The 23,176-nt window shown below is 43.5% G+C and overlaps 2 protein-coding genes across 2 annotated transcripts in view; one reads left to right on the top strand and one right to left on the bottom strand.

Annotated features, from left to right (window-relative positions):
• The window catches only part of GRB10 (growth factor receptor bound protein 10), a 152,431-nt gene extending 139,356 nt beyond the window's left edge, over window positions 1–13,075 (bottom strand). Inside the window, exon 1 of the mRNA XM_054164071.1 lies at window positions 12,851–13,075. The gene's annotated coding sequence lies outside the window, so the exon portion shown is untranslated. The remainder of the gene's footprint in view (window positions 1–12,850) is intronic.
• Window positions 12,072–13,469, top strand: LOC128897445 (translation initiation factor IF-2-like). Its single transcript, XM_054164421.1, has 2 exons — window positions 12,072–13,018; window positions 13,130–13,469. The coding sequence occupies exons 1-2, from the start codon at window positions 12,072–12,074 to the stop codon at window positions 13,467–13,469; spliced, it is 1,287 nt and encodes a 428-aa protein (XP_054020396.1).
• The last annotated feature ends 9,707 nt before the right edge of the window (window positions 13,470–23,176 follow it).

Here is a 23,176-nt window from a genome sequence, read left to right as displayed (position 1 = left end):
AACCAGACGGGAGAGTTTCCTATTTTTTTACAGTAAGTATCACAATTTTAAAAGGAAAAAAAAAAAACACCACACACCAAAAAACGCAACCACCACCCAAACCAACAAAACAAACAACCCACAAAACACCACCAAAAAACCAACAAAAACAACACCAAACAAAACCCATTTTTAGTTACATCCAAAACTCAGGGTATATTGTCCACTCTTAAATTTTAGGTCTTCAGTCTGTATTCAGATTAAGACTTTGCAATGCTCCATGGTAGAATATGACATCATGACTCAAAGCTTTATAGGTTAGGTCAGTTTTAGGATATAGCTACTGTTTTGCTTTGGTTTATAGAAATTCTGTTATTTCTTCATTGACCAGACATATTTATGGAGATTTCCAGCCACACTGCAAAATCATCTTCACTCATTAGTTACCCACACACACTTTCTAGTCCAGGCTGCAACAAGGCTGTAAACAAACTCTTCAGATAGAAGTTATTTAAGCTACTTGGAGTATTTGGTTAATTTTAAACCCCTAATGGATTTCAGAGGTGGCATTTAGACATTGGAATAAACTCCCAAGGCAGGAGGTAGATTGTTTCAAAGCCCAGCTTGATAGGGTGCTGGGCCATCTCATTTAAATTATATTCTTACTGTGAAAGGCTGGGCTAAATAATGCTTGAGATTCCCTCCAACCTGGCAGTCTATGAATCTTAGAATTATATTAAAAGTGACTTTCACCCTTCAGTCCACCTCATTTCAACACAGCTAAAGGTGTCAGGTATCATGAGTTACCCCATTATAGCTGCACTTTTAAGAGAATCCCAGAAGACCATCAGAATACATAACCTGAAGCTTCCTCCTTCAATCCCTTCCCAGCTCTGCACACAGTCACAGCCCTGCAAAGCTTCCACACTACCACCAGTCCAAACAGACCCTGGTCCAGCTAACAACTACAGCTCCCGCTCCACACTCTGCCAAGAACCAGCCCTGCATACATACCATGTTGCTAAAAGACTCTTAAGATCCCAAAGGTATCAATGAAGTGTTGAATGCTGTGGGATGCATCATGCATTGAGCTGCAGAGGAGATACATTGCTCTCAGATACCATAATGAGTCTATATAACATAGCAAACAGTCAGAGTACACTAAGCTAATAAATTTCAATTGAAACCATGATGATGATGCCCTAATCCTGACCTACATAGTTTCAATTCAGATATTTGTTACCCTGACCATGAGAAGCAATACAATCTTCCTTCTACCTTTTCCCTCATCTTCCCATGCCACATAAAGAGCCAGCTTTATCTGTGGATCAGTTATAACGTCTATACTGAAGTCAAGCAAATGACTGGCCTTCCATATCTGTAAGATACTCCGAAAACTCTGTATGTTAGACCATTTCTACCATAAAAAACTGTCTGAATTCAAAAGTGTCAGTACATCACATAAGACAGTGGCAAGCACAAGAGGCATACTGGTCTTACTACAATATTGTCTCTCTCAGCACACATTTTCAAGCTTCTTCCTCTTCTACTCTATAATACCATCAACTCCAGCTCCCTGTTGCATACTTTGTCACAGCTAGGAACTTCTGACAGTTGTGTCAACCCTGAGATGCATAGAGTGCACCCACTCCCAAGATTGAAATGGTGTGTTTGAATAGTCAGGAGGGGACACAGTGTGCCCACAGGGCTGCTGGGAGCAGAAGGCAATCTTGCTCAGAAGTGAGCTGTTGGGAAGGAGCCCTGGCGGCATGACACTGCAAAGAACACCAAGACAAAGCAAAGAACACCACTTTGTAAACCTCTGGTCTTTCCACTCAGCAAGTCAGGATTTAGAAGTTTCCAAGCTCCTCACACAAAACACACACTTCCTTGCTTGTCTTCAGAGTTACAATTGCAGACTTCGAGGATGCAGCCAGGAAGAGGTGAATTAAGACCAGCTACTGGATGAAAGCATCACTGCCCACACAGCGCAACAACCTACAGCTCAACCACAGGTCAAGGCAAAAATTCACCCTGACCACACAGCTTCAATGTAGATCCATACTCAAATACTGACAACAGACAAGCTGCAGTTGCACACAGGAAGAAAGCTTCAGCCCCCACACACTTTAACATATAAATAATTTTTCAAAGAAAAGCATCATTGATGCTTCTCTCACTGGATGAATCTTCCCTGAATCACTGCCAAAGTCAGCAGACACACAACATGGCTCAAGTCAAGCACACAGGTTGGCCACATATCCTAAAAAGAAGAAACTTGCTCTTTCTGTGCAACCATTTTAGTGTGGCCACAAAATTGACTTTTTTCTCATTCATTACTTCCTTCATCTCAATAACCCAAAAGCCTAATACAGCTATGCAAAGCAACTGAAACATCAGGAGTAGCATAAATGATAAAACCTTAACTTTATTCAGCAGCTGATACAGAGCACTCAAAGTAAAACACAGGGTATGGGGAGAACATAAAATAAGCAGTTTGTCACTCTCCAAACAACTCTGCAAAATACAAACTTCTTTTAGAAAGGGACAGACATCTGCAGTGAAGGTTCAGAAAAGATCTCTTACTCAGTTCATCCAAGAGTTCACATATAGCAGAGTTGGCACCCAGCCACGAAGACCGAGCTAAATCAATTAGTTGAACCTTTTTTGTGTGTTAAAATTATGGAGAAAATCAACCAGAAATGAAATGTGTTGCGTTTTTTTGTTTTGGGGTTTTTTTTGTGGGGGTTGGTTTTGTGTTGGTTTGGTTTGGGGGGGGGGGGGGGGGGGGGAAGGGAAAAAAGCAGCCAGTCACTGCTGTGCACTTCACAACTCAAAACCTGAACTCCACATCTTTTCAAGCTGTGTTTGGTAGAGCCAAGGAAATCCATGATGTGTCACTTTGCCCCCAAAATGATTCCGCACTTACCACAGGAAAAAATTACTGAAGAACTTACTTTGGTTTTCAGTTTGCAGGGTGGGGCTTTTTTTTCAGGCTAAAGCACACTAGCTTTAGCAACACTGAAAAGTCTGCAGCTATACCCAAGGTTCAACAGTCACAAGAGTTTACAAACAAGATCTGCCCTATAGCCACCAAGTCTGCTTCTTAGGAGACACAAGAGCAGGTACTTCTAATTGCCTTTATTTGACTTTGGCTATAAAAATCCCTTTGGGTCAGAGTGGAGTGGCTAAACCAGCTCACAGCCAGCTCTGGGATCATGAGACTGGGAACAGCCAAGATGTTCCAGGAAAAAACATTTCAGCTGGTAACTGGCCTGAAACAAGTATGTTTTACCACAACATTTCAGGGCAAGTCAACCAAATCTCCAGTGTTCTTCACAGCACTGCTGTATGCATGACCAGCTATTATGATTGGTATTTCTTGCAATACGAATAATGATGGATTTATCACCAGTTACTTTCTTGGTTGCTCTGGTTTATGATGATCATATAATGAGATACAGCTAAACATACCTTATATAATCTTCTCCAACTGTGAAGGTGCTATTTTTATCTTTAAATGCACAAGAGCAATAGTAACGTTTTTGTTACGGCTAAGATGCTTAAAAATAAAACACCTAGCATTGGTGCATGTCAATTCCATTTTAAGAAAACAACCCTACAACACATCCATTTTCTTAAAACCCAAATTAAAAAAAAACAAACAAAACAACATGAATAAAGACAGCATCGCACTGATTAGATGAGATGCAAGACTAACAAAACACTCTTCCCTACATGCTCACATTACAGAATACTCCTTTCAACAGGTAAACCTTGCAAGTACAGGCAGGCTTTGGACATTCTCTGCAAAACCAAGTCTAATCTTTAGCTTGTTTGCTTGTATAGCTTTATAATATTTGCTGAACTCAAATGAGAAACAACCCTGTGTTGGGTCTTCAGAAATATCAGCAGGCTTCCTTGGCCAAGCTGGCCCAGGCAGCTTGCTACCAGCGAGTGGAGAGAGGACCCACTCTTTACCTTTTCTTTCTCATCCTTTCCCTGGAACAGCACCTCACCTGCCTCACCACATCTTTCCAAGAGCTGATCCTATCCTCTAATCCAGAAGATAACCAATTCCAGACAAAGAAAAAACCCCAACCAACAACCACCAAAAAACACAACAGAACAAAACAAAACCAAACTGAGGGAGCTGGGGTTGCTTAGCCTGGAGAGGAGGAGTCAGGGGTGACCTTATTGCTCTCTACAACTACCTGAAGGGGGGTTGCAGTGAGGCAGAGGTTGGTCTCTTCTCCCAGGCAACCAGTACCAGAACAAGAGGACACTGTCTCAGGCTGCGTCAGGGGAGGTTTAGGCTGGAGGTTAAGAGGAAGTTTTACACAGAGAGAGTGATTGCCCATTGGAATGGGCTGCCTGAGGAGGTGATGGGGTCGCCGTCGCTGGGGGTGTTCAGGGCGAGGCTTGACAGGATGCTTGGTTGCATGGTTTAGTTGATTGGGTGGTGTTGGATGATAGGTTGGACATGATGATCTTGAAGGTCTCTTCCAACCTGGTTTATTCTATTCAAACATACACAGGACAGCTTTCTAGCTGGTTAGTGTCAACCATGAACACATGCAGTGAACAACCACACTGGCCTGAAGTAAGAGACCCAATTGCTCTAACAAAAATAACATCATCTTTTAGTAGAAGCAAGCTCTTAATATGGCCAACATATTTTGAGACATGAAGACCTGCCTCACTTCCAGCAGAAAAGCTTCTTCACCTGCTCACACTGCAGATTCTTCACAAGTAAAATCTGTATTTCAGCACAATAAAAAAGTGAAAATTGACTTTTATCAGTGCTGGCTGCACTCTAGCCATCTCCCTGAAACTCTACCAAGCAACAACAAACTAACCTGATAGGCTATTTCACATCACCCACAAAAATGGCATCCTGGTTTATCTGAATTTCAAATAAGAGATATAGGCAACAAACCCTGTAAGGAAAAGTTAGACAAGTTATGAAGGACAAGAAAATCTTGGGAGGCAAATATAAGGAAAAATGGACTTCAGTAAAGCCTTGGACACCATTTCCCACAGCATCCTGCTGGAGAAACTGACTGCATCATTCCTGGATGGGTGGACACTTCACTGGGTTAAAAACTGGCTGGATGGCCAGGCCCAAAGAGTGGTGGTGAACAGAGTTAAATCCAGGTGGTGGCCAGTCACTAGTGGTGTCCCCCAGGGCTCAATATTGGGACCAGTTCTCTTTAACATATTTAACAACAATCAGGACAAGGGAATTGAGTGTACCCTCAGTTAGTTTGCAGATGACACTAAATTGGGTGGGACTGTTGATCAGCTTGAGAGTAGGAAGGCTCTATGGAGGGACATGGACAGAATAGATTGATGGACCAAGGTCAACTGTAGGAGCTTCAACAAAGCCAAGTGCTGGGTCCTGCACTTGGGTCACAACAACTCCATGCAACACTACAGGCTTAAGGCAGAGCAGCTGGAAAGCTGCCCAGAAGACAAGGACCTGGGGGTGTTGGTTGATGGATGTCTGAACATAAGCCAGCAGTGTTCTCAGGCAGCCAAGGCGGCCAGCAGCACCCTGGCCTGTATTAGGAACAGTGTGGCCAGCATGAGAAGTGATCATACTCTGCACTGGCAAGGCCACACCTCAAATACTACATTCAGTTTTGGACCCCTCACTACAGGAAAGACATTGAGGTGTTGGAGCATGTCCAGAGAAGCGTAACGAAGCTGGTCAGGGGTCTGGAGAATAAGCCTTAAAAGGAACAGGTGAGGGAACTGAGATTCTTTACTCTGGAGAAGAAGAGGCTGAGGAGAGACCTCATTACTCTCCACAACTACCTAAAAGGACGTTGTATGGTGGAGGTGGGGGTCAGTCTTTTCTCCATAGTATCAGGTGATAGAACAAGAGGAAATGGCCTCAGGTTGTGCCAGGGTAAGTTTGGATTGGATATTAGGAAAAATTTCCTTACTGAAAGAGTGGTCAGGCATTGGAATAGGTTGCCCAGGGAAGTGGTGGAGTCACCATCCCTGGAGGTGTTCAAGAAACACAGGGGCATGTCAACATAAGACCACCATGGCCTGAAGTGCCAAGTGGACTCAATGACCTTAGAGGACTTTTCCAAACAACACAATTTTATGATTCTATAGTAGTCTGCTGCAGCACAGGACTGTTCACGTCTCAAAATGGCCCATTTTCCAAATGCACAAGAGCTTCTCCTGCTCCTGGGATGAACAGTTGAACTATTTGCAAGCAAACCAGGACTGATTATACATTTACCAAAATGAGCTGAGGCTAAGACTCATAAGACACCTTGAAAAACTATTCTCCTTCCAAAGGCTGTACTAGCAGTACTATTTTCCAAAGGACAGTGGGGAAGTTACGTACAATTCAACTGGGTATTGCAAGCACCATCATACACCTGAACTCATCTGTCCTGCACAGCATCAGCTGCAAGACTGCTTTGCAATGCCCCTCAAACTTTTCATGTGGTAACAATATAATCCACCTTTGCTATCAAGGAACTCCACAGAGATTTTTCCTGACCTATTTAGCATCAACTATAGAACAAAAATTAAATAACCAGTTCCCCATTTTTCTTTCAGCTCAACAACTTCTGGTCCAATCCTTTCTAATGTACGACTATCTTGTCCTACTGTGCTCCATTTACATGAAGATCTAGGAAAAATTTCTAGCAGTTTCTCCTCTAGAAAACAAGCCAAATCCTTGCTGCCAGTTAGTTTTGAAATCTGTCTGAAACACTCTACAAACGTATGAAGCATGCAACTCCCTGACCCAGAACACATTTAAGAGGCAAACCACACTGTGAGAAGAGCATCTACAGTGAAAGAAATTTGGTTGATATTTCAAGGATTCCCATCTCCATGGTTTTAACTGAAATTAGCACCTGAGATGACCTAGAAATAAAACTAATCAACATAAAGAGCTTCTGAAAACTTACTTTGTGCTACAAACCAAAACCATGAGTTAGAACAGAGCTGCAGCCACTTAATCAAGTCATCAGAAAGGCAGAATTTAGATCCCAGGCACTGAAAGAAGTTTCCAAGTGCTCATCAAGTGCTAATCTCCACCATGAAAAGAATCTACACATTTAGACTCTTCCTGCTTATTGATTTTCTCACCAGGGATGCATAAGGGAAGAATGATACTGGGGTCATGGAATATAATCCATCCTTACTTATCTGCTGCCTTCAGCAACCACAGGCTCAACTTCACAGTGGCCACTTCATTTCTCCGATTTCTCTGTTGACACAAATTCTGCAGAAGTAAGCATGAACGCAGTGCGAGGACTGTGCTCCAAAGTTTACTTTGTGATCAAATGTAGAAATCCCCACCACTGCTCAGCAGGAGAGTTCCTTCCCACTGGGCTATAGGTTTATTCCAACAAGATGGCATGGCATTTCCTCTATGGTTTGCCTGCCAGGAAAGTAATTTCCTATTTTTGTCATGTTGAGAACTAGTAGAAGCCAGCACTGATGGAGGCTGGGAAGAATCAGAGGCTGATTCGCTAGTGGTTTAACCAAACATGTGTTTACAATTACCCCGTTCATCATGACTTGCCTGTGTAAAACTGCCTTTTTGCAACTTGCCCATGTTCCTTGGACTGGGCTTTCAAAAAAGCTGAAACAGAGTCACTAAGAAATACACTGTTTGCAGAAAGAACAGAACTGAACAACAGTTAATATTATACTCATTAATGCAACTGTTGGGCATTAAGATCAACATGGCTGCTCAACTTGTTGCCGTTGGCCAAAGGCTCACAGCATAGCAGGAGGAGGGTAAGAAAATGGAAAAACCCCTTGTGATCTTCCCTTGGAGTCCAACAAAAAAAATAACAGAAATAGGATACCACATTTCTTTCTCAGATACTATACAGTATCTGCCTGCAGTAAGAGAACACAGATAGTCATGGTGTTCCCAGCAATCTTGTCGAGAGCGCTCACCACCTCTGCACACAAGGACCATAACTACCACCATAAAGTTCTTTTCAGAAATACACTGTGCAGTGTAATTAAGACTTGCAACTCTCCTCATCCTCTCCCCAATTCTCACTTCAGGAAAGAATATGCAGAGTCTGTCCCATCTTCATATGGCAAAAGGGAAATTTCTTACCACTGATCTTTTCTCCAAGAAGAGGTTAAAGTTATCATTTGATACCTAAAGATGTAATGACTTACCAAAAGTTACTTATCAACAGTTTCTGAAAGGCTTCAGGAAGGGAAAAGTCCCTCATACTAACAGTATTAGTCACACACTCTATCATCCATGCTACTGGAGAAAGTCTCCTACTCTGCTATAAAGATCACCCACTTAAAACAAACAATCTTTTGCTGTAATCATCCAGGAGTGGCAACCTGCATCTCCCCACAAGTTAAAATTCGGATGAGATTAGCACATTTCCTTAAAATCTCTCTTGACTTGTAAATGAACATTCATGTTGGGTTTTAAACAACCTCCACCATTCATCCTGCCTATACTTTTGTTCAATCCACACCTCAGATTCTCATCCTGTCCACTATGGGCCTGCAAAATCTCAAGCATTCACAGAGCCACCACTGCCTTCTCCCAATAGAAAAAGAATCACCCAGTACTCAAAACCCTCATGCTTTTGTCTTACAAGATGTCCAGTTCATTAGCAGCACTGGCTCCTCACCATTAAACAGAAATCATTGGTCTTTTCCAAGAACAACAGAACTGTTTACAAGCACACTACTGTAAAGCAGGGCTTGAACTTGTGATGCTTTCAGTCCCAACCCATTTGCTTTTCATGAACTTATCCATCTACGACTTACAAAGGCAAAGAGGGAGATGAGTCTTCAGGTTATAGACATGCATCATTTTGAATTTGAAAAAAAGTCTTTTAAGAGTTTCAGGATAACTTGGTCACTGGTGGTGAATTGCTTTGTAAAACCCTCAATCTTCAGCTCCTATGCACATCGTAAGTCCAAAAGCTGCTAGAAACCACAAACACCACAGACTGCAGATGAATACACCTGTACAAAAAATGCAGTGCCTGTCTCTCTCTCACATCAGGTATCTGCTGAAGAGACGATACCCCAGGAATAAAGCATGCCAGGTAAGAGACTGTAGAGTATATCCAACCAGATCTCATCAAGTCAGGCCATTCTTGTTTTATTACTGAGGAGATTAACAGTCTGTTTGCAGACACAATGCCTCATACTGATCAACAATTTTGTGGCACTCATAGTGAAACCTAGCTTCCTTCAATAGTCCTCTCCACAACTACGACGCTGCAGAGAAGCCATACTGAGGTAATAGGAGAACTGCTTTCCAAAAAAAGATGATCCAATACAACATAGGATAGGAAGCATACATATTTACAACATAGAATAGGAAAAACCTGGCGCAAGACTAGTCCAGAAGTGCACAGATCAACTAGTCACAAAAAAAAATCAACAGGGTGACATCCATTTACTTGCTAATGTGTTTCATAACTACCAGTGGTTTGAGACAAAAAAAGTGATGAGAAGCAAGACTACTTTGTAACATCCAAGTTTAGGCTGCAAGCCATCTCCTCAGCAGCATGTAGCACAAGGACAGGAAACCTGTGAAGTTCCATGCTTATAAAAGAATTCCTTGGCAGCCTCATTCCTCAGAAATCCTAAAGAGATTGTGGAGTTTCAACTTTCAGGAAAAGGATCTCCATTCCTAGATTTCCCTAGGTGAAGAGTCACAACTGGTATATTTTGGACATGCCCAGGAGCAGCTCCTGTTTCCAAGAAATACAATGCTAACTCCCTAGCCTGCTTTCCTACAGAAGGCGGCTTATGCAATCACATTGTAGCCAAGCCAGCTGGCAAATTTCATGCAAGCCTGACAGAGGCAGAGGTCTCAAGAGTTATCTTCATTGTTTGTGAAAACACCAGGCCAGGTGGGCACACATAAGAAGAGCAGTACTGTGAACTGCTATCAATACCCTCATAGCTGAGACAAATCCAAAGAACATGGATCCTTAGCCTTACGTTTGATTAGAAATGCTGTCTTAAAAAGAAAAAAAACAAAAGAAAAGTTTTTTCCTTGACCCCACTAATAAAGTCCACACAGAGGTTTAGAGTAAAAAAGCCAGTAGAAACTGGTAATGTTTTTCCACCACAGCTGCCTGCTGTAACAAATGAATATTTTACCTGAACAAATACTTTAGTGCATCTTAAAAATGCATACCACTGGTCATCAAAAGGCATCTCCTTCATCACTCCTTGCCCCCCAGCTTCCAGGTGTTTGAAGAAGCACCTGAGTGCATGCATAGACACACTTCTACTAAAGACAGAGCTCAGCTGGTCTAAGCAAAAGTTTTGCCTGAAAATCTGGCCTTGTTTAGCACTGTCACTACAAAGCTCCATAAGCACACATGTAACGGCTTGTCAAAAGACAGAAGCAAGAACAGGGTCCCATCCAGCATGACACTACCTGGGACCCCCCTGGCTAGCCTGCTGCCACTGTCATACGCATTGAGGAAAGCTGCCAGTGCCTCACTGTCTAGAGGGACATATGTTAGTTCAGTGCTGTCAGAAAACAAACTCCCAGCACAACACTCTCATACTCCTGGCAGAAACAGCACATGACCCTGCTATGTCTCTCCTCTGCCAGCTGGGAACTTCCCACCTTGGGAGGATCCCTTTGCCAGAGAGATCCAGATACTTTTCATCCATTTACATCCCAAGTGCAGCAGAGAACACAATCAAAGATTTCTAAAACAATAATAAAAATATTTGTGACAACTCTTGCTGGAGTAATCTAAGTATCTGCAAGAAAGGGGCTGCAAATTTTTTTTATTTACAGAGTGCACTGTAAATGCTTAAACGGAACCAAAATACAGAGACCAAGTCTGCATTTAAGCAGCATTTTTTAAATACCTTATAAAAAAACCATAGAAATATGCTACTAACATACAGGTGTAGCTGTATCTGAGAATGAAAACCAACTCACACAGCAGTAAGGGAGGACATGTTTTGATCAATAAAACCAAGTAAAACCACAGTTGTACCACAAGGTCTTTAATATGTAGTCAGAGTAGACAAGACTTACTTCAAAAGTCTAAGTGAAGAAAAGCACTCACAGTATAACAGTAAAATGATCACAGCAAGCAAGCATCAAGGTCCATCAGTTTATAATTTGCAACAAGGATACCAAACACTGCTTTTCAGGTTTTACTGTTTGCTCTGTTGTTTTAAAGAGAGGGAAAGAAAACCTGAACAGCCCTGACATTGGCATAACTGTACATAGGTACAGCCCTGGAGCAGCTCTCCCTCTTCAACTGCAGTGCAAGGTACACCCTTCAGGAAGTCTAACACTCCATGAAAAGTGCAGTCTGCTGACCTCCTGCACTCTTCCCTAGCCCCAAAATGATCATGCAGCATATCTAGAGCTGCTGTTTAAAGTTTAAAGCATATTTCCTTCTTCCATGCAGGTTTTCTAATCTCCACATGTTTGTGGTAGGTTTCTTTTAACCCATCCTCAAAAATTCACTCCTTTTAATCCTAGGACTAGCCTTGTTGCCCTTCTCCATACCTTTTCTAGAGCTTTAATCACAGCTAGTATCTAGGAGCAGGCATAGAGAGCATCATTGCTACAGGTTCTACAAAATCTTTGTTAAAAAAGAGAAATTGCTCAGCACTTTTACGAGGCAACACAACTCCAACTATCCCTTTCAAGCATAACTCAACATGGTAGCTACTCATGTGCTTCTATCACCCTGTCACTTCCTCCCCAAATTCACTCTTCTTTAGTAGAAGGGAAAAGCAAACCACAAGTCTTTGGGGCTGTTTTAGAAAACCCAATCAATGCTGCTTTGACATACCAGCAACACATGTTCTCATTTCAACAAATGGGAACATTTCAGGCAGACCACCACTTCAGATGGAGTGGGGTTCCAAGCTGCTGAATCAGCACTTTCCATCCTGCTGGCAATAGAGTTATGCTACGCTTCAAAGGAAAGCAGGAGAAAAGGGAGAAGGGGGGTGGGAGAGGAGGCGGGGGGAGGCGGCGCTGGCACTTAAGCAACAGAAGCGGGCAAGAGGATTTTGCAGGGTTCATCTGCCAAACCAATTAACTGCAAACTGTTCTTACGGAGATGCCACAGTTTCAGATCCAGCTTGCAGTACCACAGTTATACAATGAGAGATCCATGCGTGCGCGGCTCTCCCCGGCGAGGACCAGGGGACGAAGAAATCCTGCATTATCCCCCGATGCCGGGTGTCGAGAGGGGCTTCCCGGAACGGTCAGGGGAGGCGGCGGCGCGCAGGGCCGTCTCCCTCCCGCACGCCACGCATACGGCTTCCCGCGGGGCGGCCGCCGCCGCAGACCCGCGCAGCGGATAGGCAGGAAGGTGGCAGCACTCCGGGGTGGCGTTTCTGCGAACTGCCCATCCGCCAGCCCTCCCGCAAACACTAAACGGCGGGAGAGGAAGAGGGAGCATGGTGGGGTCAAACGGGAGAGTTTCGGCAGTACCGCCAGCAGCTGGCAGGGCAGGTCTTCAGCCCCTTCCAAAACGGGGCGACAGGAAAGCCCGGCTCCCGGCACCACCGGGGAGAAGCACGGAGGCAAGCAAACAAAACGCGTCAAGGAAGCCCCAAGCTGGGAGAAAGGCCGCTCCCCCAAAGCTCCGCGGCGAATAGCCGCCGGCCGCTCCGCGTCTGACCCCGGGGACTGCCCCGCCGGGCGGCGGGAGGTGCGCAGACGTCGCTCCCCGCGGGTATGGGGGTCTCGCCGTCGGCCCCAGGAAAAGGAAGTTTGCTCTCCTCCTCCCACCGGCCTCCGCCACCAAGGAGCCGGCAAGCTCCCACCCTCCCCCGGCCCGGCCTCCCCCGCTACGGCTCCCCGGGGGCAGTCGCCGCATCCCCGACCCCTTACCTGCTGGGCAGGCGGCCGGCCGGCACGATTCCTCGCCGAGCGCTGCACACCCGCCAAGTTTCGGGCAAGCGCAGGGGGTCGGGGGCAGGGTCGTGAACGGGGGCAGGAGCGCGGAGGAGGAGCGGGGTCTTCTAGGCGGCGGGGAGCAGAAGGCACGGGTGGGGGAGGGCAAGCTCTAGTAGCCACGCGCCTCAAAACCAACAAAAAATTCGTAAATTAGAAGAAAAAAAAAACAATTAAACAAACAAAAAAATATGCAAAACACACCCAATGCGGAAGGGGCCGTACGCGCCTCTGCAAAGCGACCCCCGGCTACAGTCTGGGGAAAAAAAAACTTCTGCCCGCGCCGCTGCCACCGCCGGCTCCGCTGTTAGCGGCACCCACCGCCGCCGCGCTCTCCCCTCGCGCCCAGCTGACTCCCGGCGGGGCCCCGCCCCGCTCCCGCCCCCGTCGCACGCAGCCGCAGCCCCGGCCCGCGCCTAGCCGCTGTTGCCGCCGCCACCGCCCCGCCGAGGGCAGGGGGCGGCTGGGAGCTCCGGTGGTGACGGGCGGCACGGCGGCGGCACCCCTTCCCGTGAGGAGAAGCGCTGGGGTTAGCAAGTTAGGAGGCTATTACTGAGGGTCGCTACCCCTAACCAGAGCTTGTCCACAAGTAGCACCAGCGCATGCTTTCGGGGTGGATAGGGAAAGAGGGGGAGGATGTTTTTTTCTTTATAGTGAAGCCAGCAGAGCCCAGGGGAAGCTACAAACACGAGAAACTTGTGTGTGTACTTTTTCATTAGCCTCATCCGCCGTGTTCTCGCATTCTTCCATACACACTGCCCAGGGATAGGTGGCCTGAGAGCTGGGGCACTGCCTTCCAGGTAGCACCGAACAGGCGTTCACTGAGCGCCAGCTGTAAAGCGGACTGTTCAGGACACTCTTCTATACTGCCAAACACCCTGCTCTCCCTGAATGTTCAGGCTGCCACCAGCACTCCCACAGACTGCTGCTGACAACTTCTGTGCACTGAGACCTTTGGTATTTCATTCCGTGGATCACCAGAGCTTTACTGTAGCTCCAGGCAATCGTATTTGCAAGTAGCTTTAATAACCTGGACTGCAGAAAACCTCTTCGAGGAGCACTGAAGTGGCACACTTCTCTAAGAGCGACTTATTTAAAGCGCACGGACTTCAGCGAATACCTCTGAACTCTGGGAGGAGCTCGCCAGACAAAAACACCTCTCATAAGAAGTGGCCAGGACTATAAAAGGAAATCAGGGAGAAGCTGGAGAAATCTCTGGGCTTTTCCTCCTAAGACAAATGCATGCACGCTAGTGGGAGCATTGAGGATGAGCACCTCCACTGAATATAGTTTGAAATGTAACATGATGCCTTCCTTGCTCTTTCTCTTTTTTCCTCCTTGGCACTTCTTTACCGTATTTAAAGGAATGCTTTTGTTATCAGTCTGCCCTCCCAATCCCCAAAGCAGATCCAGCCCTGCTCTGGTCTCACTCAGTTTTCACCACTTGCTCTCCCTGTTCAGCTCCTCAAATAATCTCTCCAATTTCCTCCTCTGTAACACTTCAGCCTGAGACTGTACTTCCATCAGCCGTCTCCACTTGATGCTGTGCTGCGCGTTGCTCTTCAGCTTGTCAGCACCATCAGCACCCAGCCCAGCCCAGCCCAGCCTAGCCTGGTCCTTTGGGAACTTGCTCCATGCGCCATCACTTGTCAGCACCCAGTCCACCCATCTTTTTCCACTGCTGGGCTGGTTTACTCTGATTTTCTGTGAACCATCGTTCACCCCAATTGTGTATTTTGTGGGTCCATCCTCAGACTGCTAGTACCTCACCAGAGGAAAAACTGCCTCCTCACTGCTACTAGCAGAAGGCTTCTATCCAGGTTACTACCTAGTGAAAAGGTGAAAGGCAGGTGGTATCAGATTTCTGCCCTAGATTACTCCAGAGGTAAGGAGGCAGCTGCTACCTGCCAAATCCCAGGACCAGCATGGCTGACATCACAGCCCACATGCTTACATAAGAATGATAAGAGTAGCCAAGATTGGAAGGGACCTCCAAAGATCATCTAGGCCAATCTTTTGTGGGAAAGAGTCTAGATGAGGTTATCTGGCAGCTTCTGCAATCACAGCTTTAAAGCCTTCAGTGATGAAGACTCCACCATGTCCCCGGGGATGTTGTTCCAATGGCTGATTCTTCTTCCTGGAAAAATTTTCTTTTTTTGTATCACAATGAAACTTGTCCCAGTGTAACTTGTACACATTACTCCTTGTCTGCTCACTGTGGCTCCTTGTGAAGAGAGCGCCTCCATCCTCTTTGTAGCCATGCACATGCTTGTAGTATTTGACCAGGGTTTGTGCAATAGGTGTAAGGCTCATGAAGCTTTCACAGAGATCAGTGCTATGGGCACAACCAAGGTCTTTATTTCTAGTCACTGTTTATTGCTATTTGCCTCAGCACATTCTTTAGTTGTGCAATGAAATGGTTATACTTTGTCATCTGTAGTATTTCCATCCTGGAATATCAACTTACAGCCCAGTGTTACAGGGTGTCCTCAAAAAGTGAGACGTGAAAGGAGAGAAGTTATATAACTGGGACAGCTCTGAAGACCCAGCAAGCCACTGGCAGGATTGCATCACAGGGATTCCTGCTTTCCAAAACATCCATCTTCTTCACCCAAAAGTCCTGCTACCTCAACCTCAAAGGCACTTCACACATTTAATCTTAAAAACAGAGACCACCCTAACCATGATGCGCTGCATTCAGTGCCAAAAGGAAACTGGAGGGATAAAGCCCAGGTGTCTTTGAACCATCACACAGGCAGGCAGCTACCTGGCCATCTTCCAGCATGCTTTTCCTTTAAGTGTGCTCACTGTTTCTCTATATAAGACTGCTGATCCATCAGTTAATCATATTGAGTAAGTATCTAAAATTAACTTTTAAATTATTAATGCATGAGAATATATCCGTTTGCCATGTACATTATTTTAAAGGATTACAGTGTGTACGCTGAGTGCCATTAATTGCGAAAACATTTTGAAGACAGTAAATTGACTTGTATGGTAATCAGAAGGGTTGATGGATTCCTCTACAAATGTCTTTGACAATGATAAAATGTTCAATTGGATTATTATTATGCATGTGCCTGTACTTAAATTTCTTTCTAATACATACAAAAATGAGAGACTGTCCAAGTTGTGGTGGTAGAGTATTTTTCATTTTGTGGTGAGTTAAAAAAAATGATACTCATCAGTGTTGAAAATACTCCTCTGACAAATAAAAACACTAAGAAAGTTATGTTTAATTTCCTAGACTACAGCTGTGTCCTTCAAGACAAAACTGAACTGCCATAAAGCTTTTTATTCAAAATAGCACTACTAAAACTGTTAAATGTAGAAGTAGCAATGCACCCCTCCAATAGCAGTGAAAAGACATGACAGACAACTTTTTTTTTCTCTTAAGTAACAAATCTCTTGAAAACCCCTGAAAGTCAGTATTTTCTCTAAGAAAAAATGATGTAATTTTCTGCAAGAAAAACCACACAAGAAATAATGATGGCAATAATGTTCATTGACTGTGGAAACATTATTCTTGCTTAAGGGCAGTCCAAAAAGTAAAGGCAAATACCAGCACAGAAGCCTCAGTGCCTTCAGGTCTTCTGTGCCAGGCAGTTGTGCCAGGAGAAGTTCATCCCAACTCCCTGTTTTCTTCTTTGTAATGGTTAAGGTTCAGGTTAGAGAACACTGATACCACTGCCCCTTGGATGGAAGAAATAATGAGACTCCCTGGCTGTGCTCACCCCTGAGCAGGGGCAATGGGGAAGAAGATGGGACATGCAGTCCTCTCTCAGCTGGAGAGGGTCCTGCTATCCCACAGGTACCAAGATCAAAGCCTGGGGTGCAATGGGTTTAGGATGTCAATTTATTCTCCAATTTATTACTCAAAACACTAGGAAAGCCAAGAAAATGCCCTCTTTGCCATTTTCACTCCTTAGAAATTGTACATTAAGTTTCTTGTGTGCTGAGGCCTCAAAAACAGGTCTGAAATTTAACTGTAATATAGACATTCTCTGTCTATTTAGTGCTACATTTAAGATTCAGGACCTAATAATAAACGACTATTGGAGTTTTGGCAATAGTGGACTTCGTTTGTTTTCCAGAGACTCGGACTCTGTAGGGTGACTTTCCTTTTCAGAACTTGTCCAAAGGACACAAAGCTTTACAATTAAGTTAGCTCCAAGAGAAAACAGAGGTCTTTTTGAAGTTTTATTAAATTGACTAATGAAAACTGTCTAGTAGATACCAATTCTTCTAGAAACATTCTTAGATTTCACATATATTTTGGAAACAGGCATAATTTTCTTTAACATGAACACTGAACATTGAAATCCAATAGCAGAAGCTCTGAAGAGGAGAGATCAGAGTCTGGCCGCCATTTTCATTCTCACAGGCACTTTTATGACAGAATTGTATGGAAGTCACTACTGAGCATCATTTTTAACTGATAGAATACACTGATAAAATATTTCAGTGATCAAAAAAGAGTCATCATGGTCATTATTACCTAGAAGGTATATAGGCAAAAATGCTGACCAACCTTTGAAATCTTAGTAAGTTTATTTTGTCAATATTTTTATTGCTTTTATTAAACTTGAAGAAGAAAATAAGTCTTTTTAATGTTAAGATGGAGAGATGAGGAAACATTCTCTCTCCTTTCTGTCTACATCTTTCTTTTCCCTTATGCTTTATCACTGTATGGTGGAGATTGAAAACTGAGAGGGGAAAGGAAAGTGCTAAGAAAGAAAGTAAGCTTATCTGTAAAAATATTGACTAAATATATCTGTATGAGCTAAAGGATACAGATTGTATTTAGCCAAATGCCTGACATTTTCAAAACTTTGTGTTTTCTTCCAGTGTTCACACAATTCTGTTTTTTACCTGACTTAGCAGAAACTTAATCAGTACATTTATTTCAGAAGTTTAGATTGTTCATATTCTGCCCGCTTGTTATCAAGAGGATTTGTTAACATTAGCTGAGTACAGAAAAGATTTTTTCTGTGGTTGGTCTCTGAAAAGACTACTGACAGAAAAACCAAGAGCTATGGCATTACAATAACTGAATAAACTCACTGTCTTCACAGACTACATGGTGTTTGTTGCTAGGTAAGTTATATCTCTATTTACAACTTTTTCAAAAGGCTGAATAGTCAGGGACATTTTGTAATTTGAGATGGAGCTCTAAGCTCCAATGAGAGAGATGTGCTCTTTCTGGGCTGTACAAAATAAAGCAGTAACACAAGGTGGTAGAGAAGAGAAGGGAGTATTAAGAGATGCTGATCATCCAAACAGAAACAGCATTAAAGAGACTAATACATTCATGCCACCCTTCTACAAAAACACCTTTGTTCTCAGTGCTAGACCTGCAATTAACACATTGACTAACTTAATGTTAGTAACTGTAAATTGCTGTATTCTCTAAGCTCCAATAATGTGATAAAGAAAATGAATACTTTTGGACATCAAAGATGTTAAGTGAAATGACATGTTGAAAGTGTTTTCACTTTTTCCAAATCAAAGTCAGCTGCTTTCCAGATGCATAATATGTTTTCAACTAGGATGCCAGATAACACTAGATGGGAAGACAGATTCAAAATTGTACTGCGATAGGAGATTCCGTTCAAGCTATACCATGTATTCTCATTTTTGACATGAGAAATTGGGATTTATTCAAAACATGTAATGTTCATTCATAGATTTACCACAGAGGAGGAGAGAACATAGGGACTGTGACTCAGAATGAAATCCAGCCACTGACACTACAGTCAGTGACAAAACTCTTAGGGACCCTAGCATGACTGTGATTTCAACTCGAATCCTGGGGTGGGGAATTATAATAAGAATAAAGCTAAAAGAAAATCTTCAATGCTGTAACCTGCCCTGCATACTGGAGCTTATAGGAGCATATTTCCACCACTCCTGTAGCAGGATCATCAAGCTAGTACCATCCAAAAATGAGAAGGGATTATATAGAGCTCAATTTCACCAAGCTGAGAGAAGAGACAGAGCAATCTAGCTGTACTGGACACAAACTAGGTATTACCTTGGTTTGTGTGATAAGCTGTGTGCAAATCTCAGCATCCTCTGAATTAAAATGCACCTCTGAACAACATAGCCTTGCAAGGTGTCAACATGTCTTTTGTTGGTTTGTAGGGTAGGAATGCAGAGCTGAGGCACACATTAGGCAGGTGATTTTTGTATCCTGTGGGCACCATTACTTTGCAACAGTCAGTTCATGTTTTCTGCCAATGTTCAGTGCAGGCCACCATGAAGGTTTGAAAGCATTCCCATCATGTGGCTTTAAACGAGTGAAACACAGACATCTAATAGTCCATTCAAGTCTGGACCAGACTTCCTGTATTTAATCTGCCATTTGCAAAGGATGCAATCTCTCCTTAGCCAGTTAAGCCAAACCTTTCCTAGAAACCAGGTGGCAGGAGAAGATTACCCTTCTCCATCAATAAAAAAACATGGGTAGGCTGCTTATGCAGAGTATTGAGAACTCGCATTAAAATACAAGTTTTTTCTGCAGTGATTTAAAATTGTATTTTCTACAAGTCTTGTCTATGCACTTGACCACGTGAAAAGAATAACAAGTCATTCTCCAGTCTAAATTATTTATTTTTGTTTGGCAAAATATTTAATCAGCCAAGGACAGAACATGAGAACGACCATGAAGCTTAGTAGCACACCCTTGGAGAACAGGAGAGACCTGACTTTCACTCTTCAGTGTATGAAGGATTTACTGTGTGCTTTTTTAATTATTACATACTGTTCTAACTTTTCCTGCTCTTCTCAGTTAATGATTTAATGCAAAGCTATTTAAAAAAGACACACTGAAATAATCTAGACATACTTTGAGAAGGAAATCTTAAAGGCACAGTAGCAGGCTGTCCACCTGTGTCAAAAGGTGAGGAAGCAGTCTGAACAGGGGGCTTTTGCTGGCACTCAGGATGAAAAAGAAGACTATAAGGTTATTGTTACATTATTCAGGGAGAAAATTAGGAAGATGAAAGCCCAGCTAGAATTTTATCTGGCCACCACCATAAAAGATAACAAAAATTAGTTGTACAAAGCCATTAGCAACACAAGAAAACCCAATGAGAATCTCCATCCTTTAACTTGATGTGAGGGGAAACATTGCCCTAAAGGATAAGGAAAAAGCTGAATTACTTAATTACTTCTTTGCCTCAGTTGTTAAAGTCAAACCACTTATCCTCAGAGTATTTAGCCCTGTGAGATGGAAGTCAGAAATGAGGAGCAGCAGAATAAAGCCCAAATAATCAAAAAAGAAACAGTAGTGACCTGCTACTCCACCTAAATGTTTACAAGGTCTATGGGGTCAGAGGGGATCCCCCCAAAGACATTGAGTGAGCTGGTGGAATAGCTTGCCAAGTCACTTCACATCATTTATTAGCAGTCCTGGCTAACTGAGGAGGTCCCAGTTAACTGGAAGTTAGCAGATGTGATACACATCTACAAGAAGGGTTAGAACATGAATCTAGGAATATACAGGCCTGTCAGCCTGACCGTGGTTCCAGGGAAAGTTATGGAGCAGAGTGCAAACACATGATACATGTAGGACAACCAGGGAATTGAGCCCAGACAGCATGGGTCCATGAAAGACAGGTCCTGCTTGACTAATCTCCTGTGACAAGGTGACCTCCCTAGTGTATCAGGGAAAAGCTGCACTGTCTACCTGTACTTTAATAAAGTCTTTGACACTGTCTTCCATAGAATTCTTTTGAAGAAACTAGCTACTCACAGCTTGGACTGGTGTACTCTTTGCTGGGTAAAAAACTATCTGGGTGGCCAAGCCCAGAGAGTGATGGTGAATGGAGTTAAATCCAAGTGGTCATGACTGGCATTCCCCAGGGCTCAGTACTGAGTCCAGTTCTCTTGAATACCTTTATCAATGATCTGTATGCAAGGATTGAGAGCATCCTCAGTAAGTTTGTAAACAAGGCCAAGTTAGCTGGAAGTGTTGATCTGCTTGATGGTATGAAGGCTCTAAAGAGGGATCTTAAGTTGTATGACGTTCAACAAGGCCAAGTGCTGGGCCCTGCGCTTGGGCCACAACAATCTGAAGCAACGCCACAGGTTTAGAACAGAGTGGCTGAAAAGCTGCCCAGCAGAAAAGGACCTGGGGCTGTCTGTCATCAGCTGGCTGACCATGAACCAGCAGTGTACCCAGGTGGTCAAGAAGGACAACAGCAGCATCCTGGCCTTTATCATGAATAGTGTGGCCAGCAGTAGGCAAATGATCGTGTCCCTGTACTCTGCATTAGTGAGGCCACACCTTGAGCACTACGTTCAGTTTTGGGTCCTGGGCTACAAGAGAGACATTGAGTTGCTGGAGTGTGTCCAGAGAAGGACAATGATGCTGATGAGGGGTCTACAGCAAAAGTCTCATGAGGAACAGCTGAGGAAACTAAGGCTGTTTAGTCTAGAGAAGAGGAAACATGGAGGGAGATCTTATCTGTGTCTACAACTACGTGAAAGGAGGCTGTAGTGAGGTGAGTGTTGGTCTCGTCTCCCTAGTAACAAGAGATAGGATGAGAGGAAATGGCCTCAAATTGCTTCAGGGGATGTTTAGATTGGATACGAAAAATTTCTTCACTGAAACTGTCATTATACATTGGGACAGGCTACCCAGGGAAATGGTGAAATCATTATCCCTGAAATGTTTAAAAATTATGTAGATATGGCATACAGGGACATGATTCAGTGGTGGACTTTGCAATTAGGTGGGTCATCTCATCAAACTGTAAGAGGAAAAAGGCCAGACCTCTCATCTTTTAGCAATTATCTGCACTACACTGAATCTGGAAGGTCTGCTCAAAGAATGCTTTTGTCAGTAGAGGCCACATTCTTAATTTGCAGATCCTGAGAGGACTTCTACTTCAGGTTTTCTGGCCAGAAGTAGGCATTTACTGAATCTTTATTATTAAAAAAACCTTTGAGGACAAATCGTTCCACATGACATACAGCCTTTGTTAAGAGAGCAACATTTCAAACAGTCACTATCCTGACAAAATGCAGATCTCCCTTCAAAACTATCAAGGCTGTTATCTGTCAAAGGACATCCTTTCTATGATTGTCAGATGCATGCAAGTAATCTGCATTTATTCTTAGTGTGATTTATAACATTCTTGAGAAGTAAATTTTGGGTAGTTTTTCATTTGGCTATCAAAGAATGTAATTAAAGTTACTAAGGTCAAGTTGTCCCTAATTATTTTCTTCTGATGCTTCAGGTATAAAGTGGAGGATACATCAGATGTGAAGTAGAAAAACAAGAATGTGGTACAGTATCATAGCCCAGATGTTCACCTTCAGCAGCAGTGTAGGTCCACAGACAATGAGGAGTCTAAGGGAATCTCACAGGCCCTACTACAGCAGCTGAGAGGAGATCCACTGGTGCCCCTTAGGAAGTTCTTATACCATCTACAGTTGGAACCTTTGAGCAGGCAAACTTGTCACTGATAGCCCAAGTTTTAGCTATGACTTACTCTATTTTTCTAAAAGCAGATTAAAGGTGTACTTCTGCCTAATACCATAAGCCATTTGGACCCAGAAAAGACTAACGAGCATGAAAAGAAAGTATCAATTCTGCAAAGACTTGCAGGACAGTTGCACCTACCAGGAACCTCAGTTCTTTCTCCTTGACCAACCACCTTTCTAACATTCGCTGTCCCATGCAGATACAGATTTGCTGCTGGATGGCTTAAAGGCCTCAGCAGGACTGGGGCTTGAGCAAGGAGGCTCCCTTGAAGGAGAAACATGACTCTTCTATGAGCCCACCTCAAGGGATTCTGTTCCATGCAGCCCTTGTTCTAAGATGACAGATGACATTTCTGGTCTTACATTGATCACTTTGTGGGTTCTCCCTCCTCCCTCCAAAGATTTGGTGATCCTCTTACACCGATTATTGTTTGGAAAGCATGTGGACTGAACTTTATTTCATCCATGCCTCAGGAATGAGATAATTTAGAAAATGCCATTAAAAACAAAAGTTAATTCCATGAACCACAATGGGATGACAATACATTAAGGATATTTATATCAGATCAATGAATCTGTCTAATTACTCTCCCCTAATTTAGAGGAATTTCTTCTGCAGTGGGAGGCAGACTACTGATGGGATTGTTCTTTCCTCTTTAAGACCTAGAGCTACATATGTCATATTGTGAAAATGTGATACAAAATTGATTCTAAAAAATTGCTTTCAGATTACTCACCAGAAAGCATTTGGAGTCAGACCAGGAGCAGATG

The sequence above is a fragment of the Dryobates pubescens genome, chromosome 9, assembly GCF_014839835.1.
Source record: "Dryobates pubescens isolate bDryPub1 chromosome 9, bDryPub1.pri, whole genome shotgun sequence".
In the NCBI taxonomy this organism is placed as follows: domain Eukaryota; kingdom Metazoa; phylum Chordata; class Aves; order Piciformes; family Picidae; genus Dryobates; species Dryobates pubescens.
Note: the sequence above shows the minus strand (reverse complement) of the source record. Positions and strands in the feature narration are given on the sequence as shown.

Coding starts and splice junctions, on each gene's coding strand:
- LOC128897445 (XM_054164421.1), top strand. CDS start 12,072: ATGCCACAGTTTCAGATCCAGCTTGCAGTACCACAGTTATACAATGAG. Junction 13,019..13,129: donor GAAGGCACGGGTGGGGGAGG/GCAAGCTCTAGT, acceptor CCAATGCGGAAG/GGGCCGTACGCGCCTCTGCA.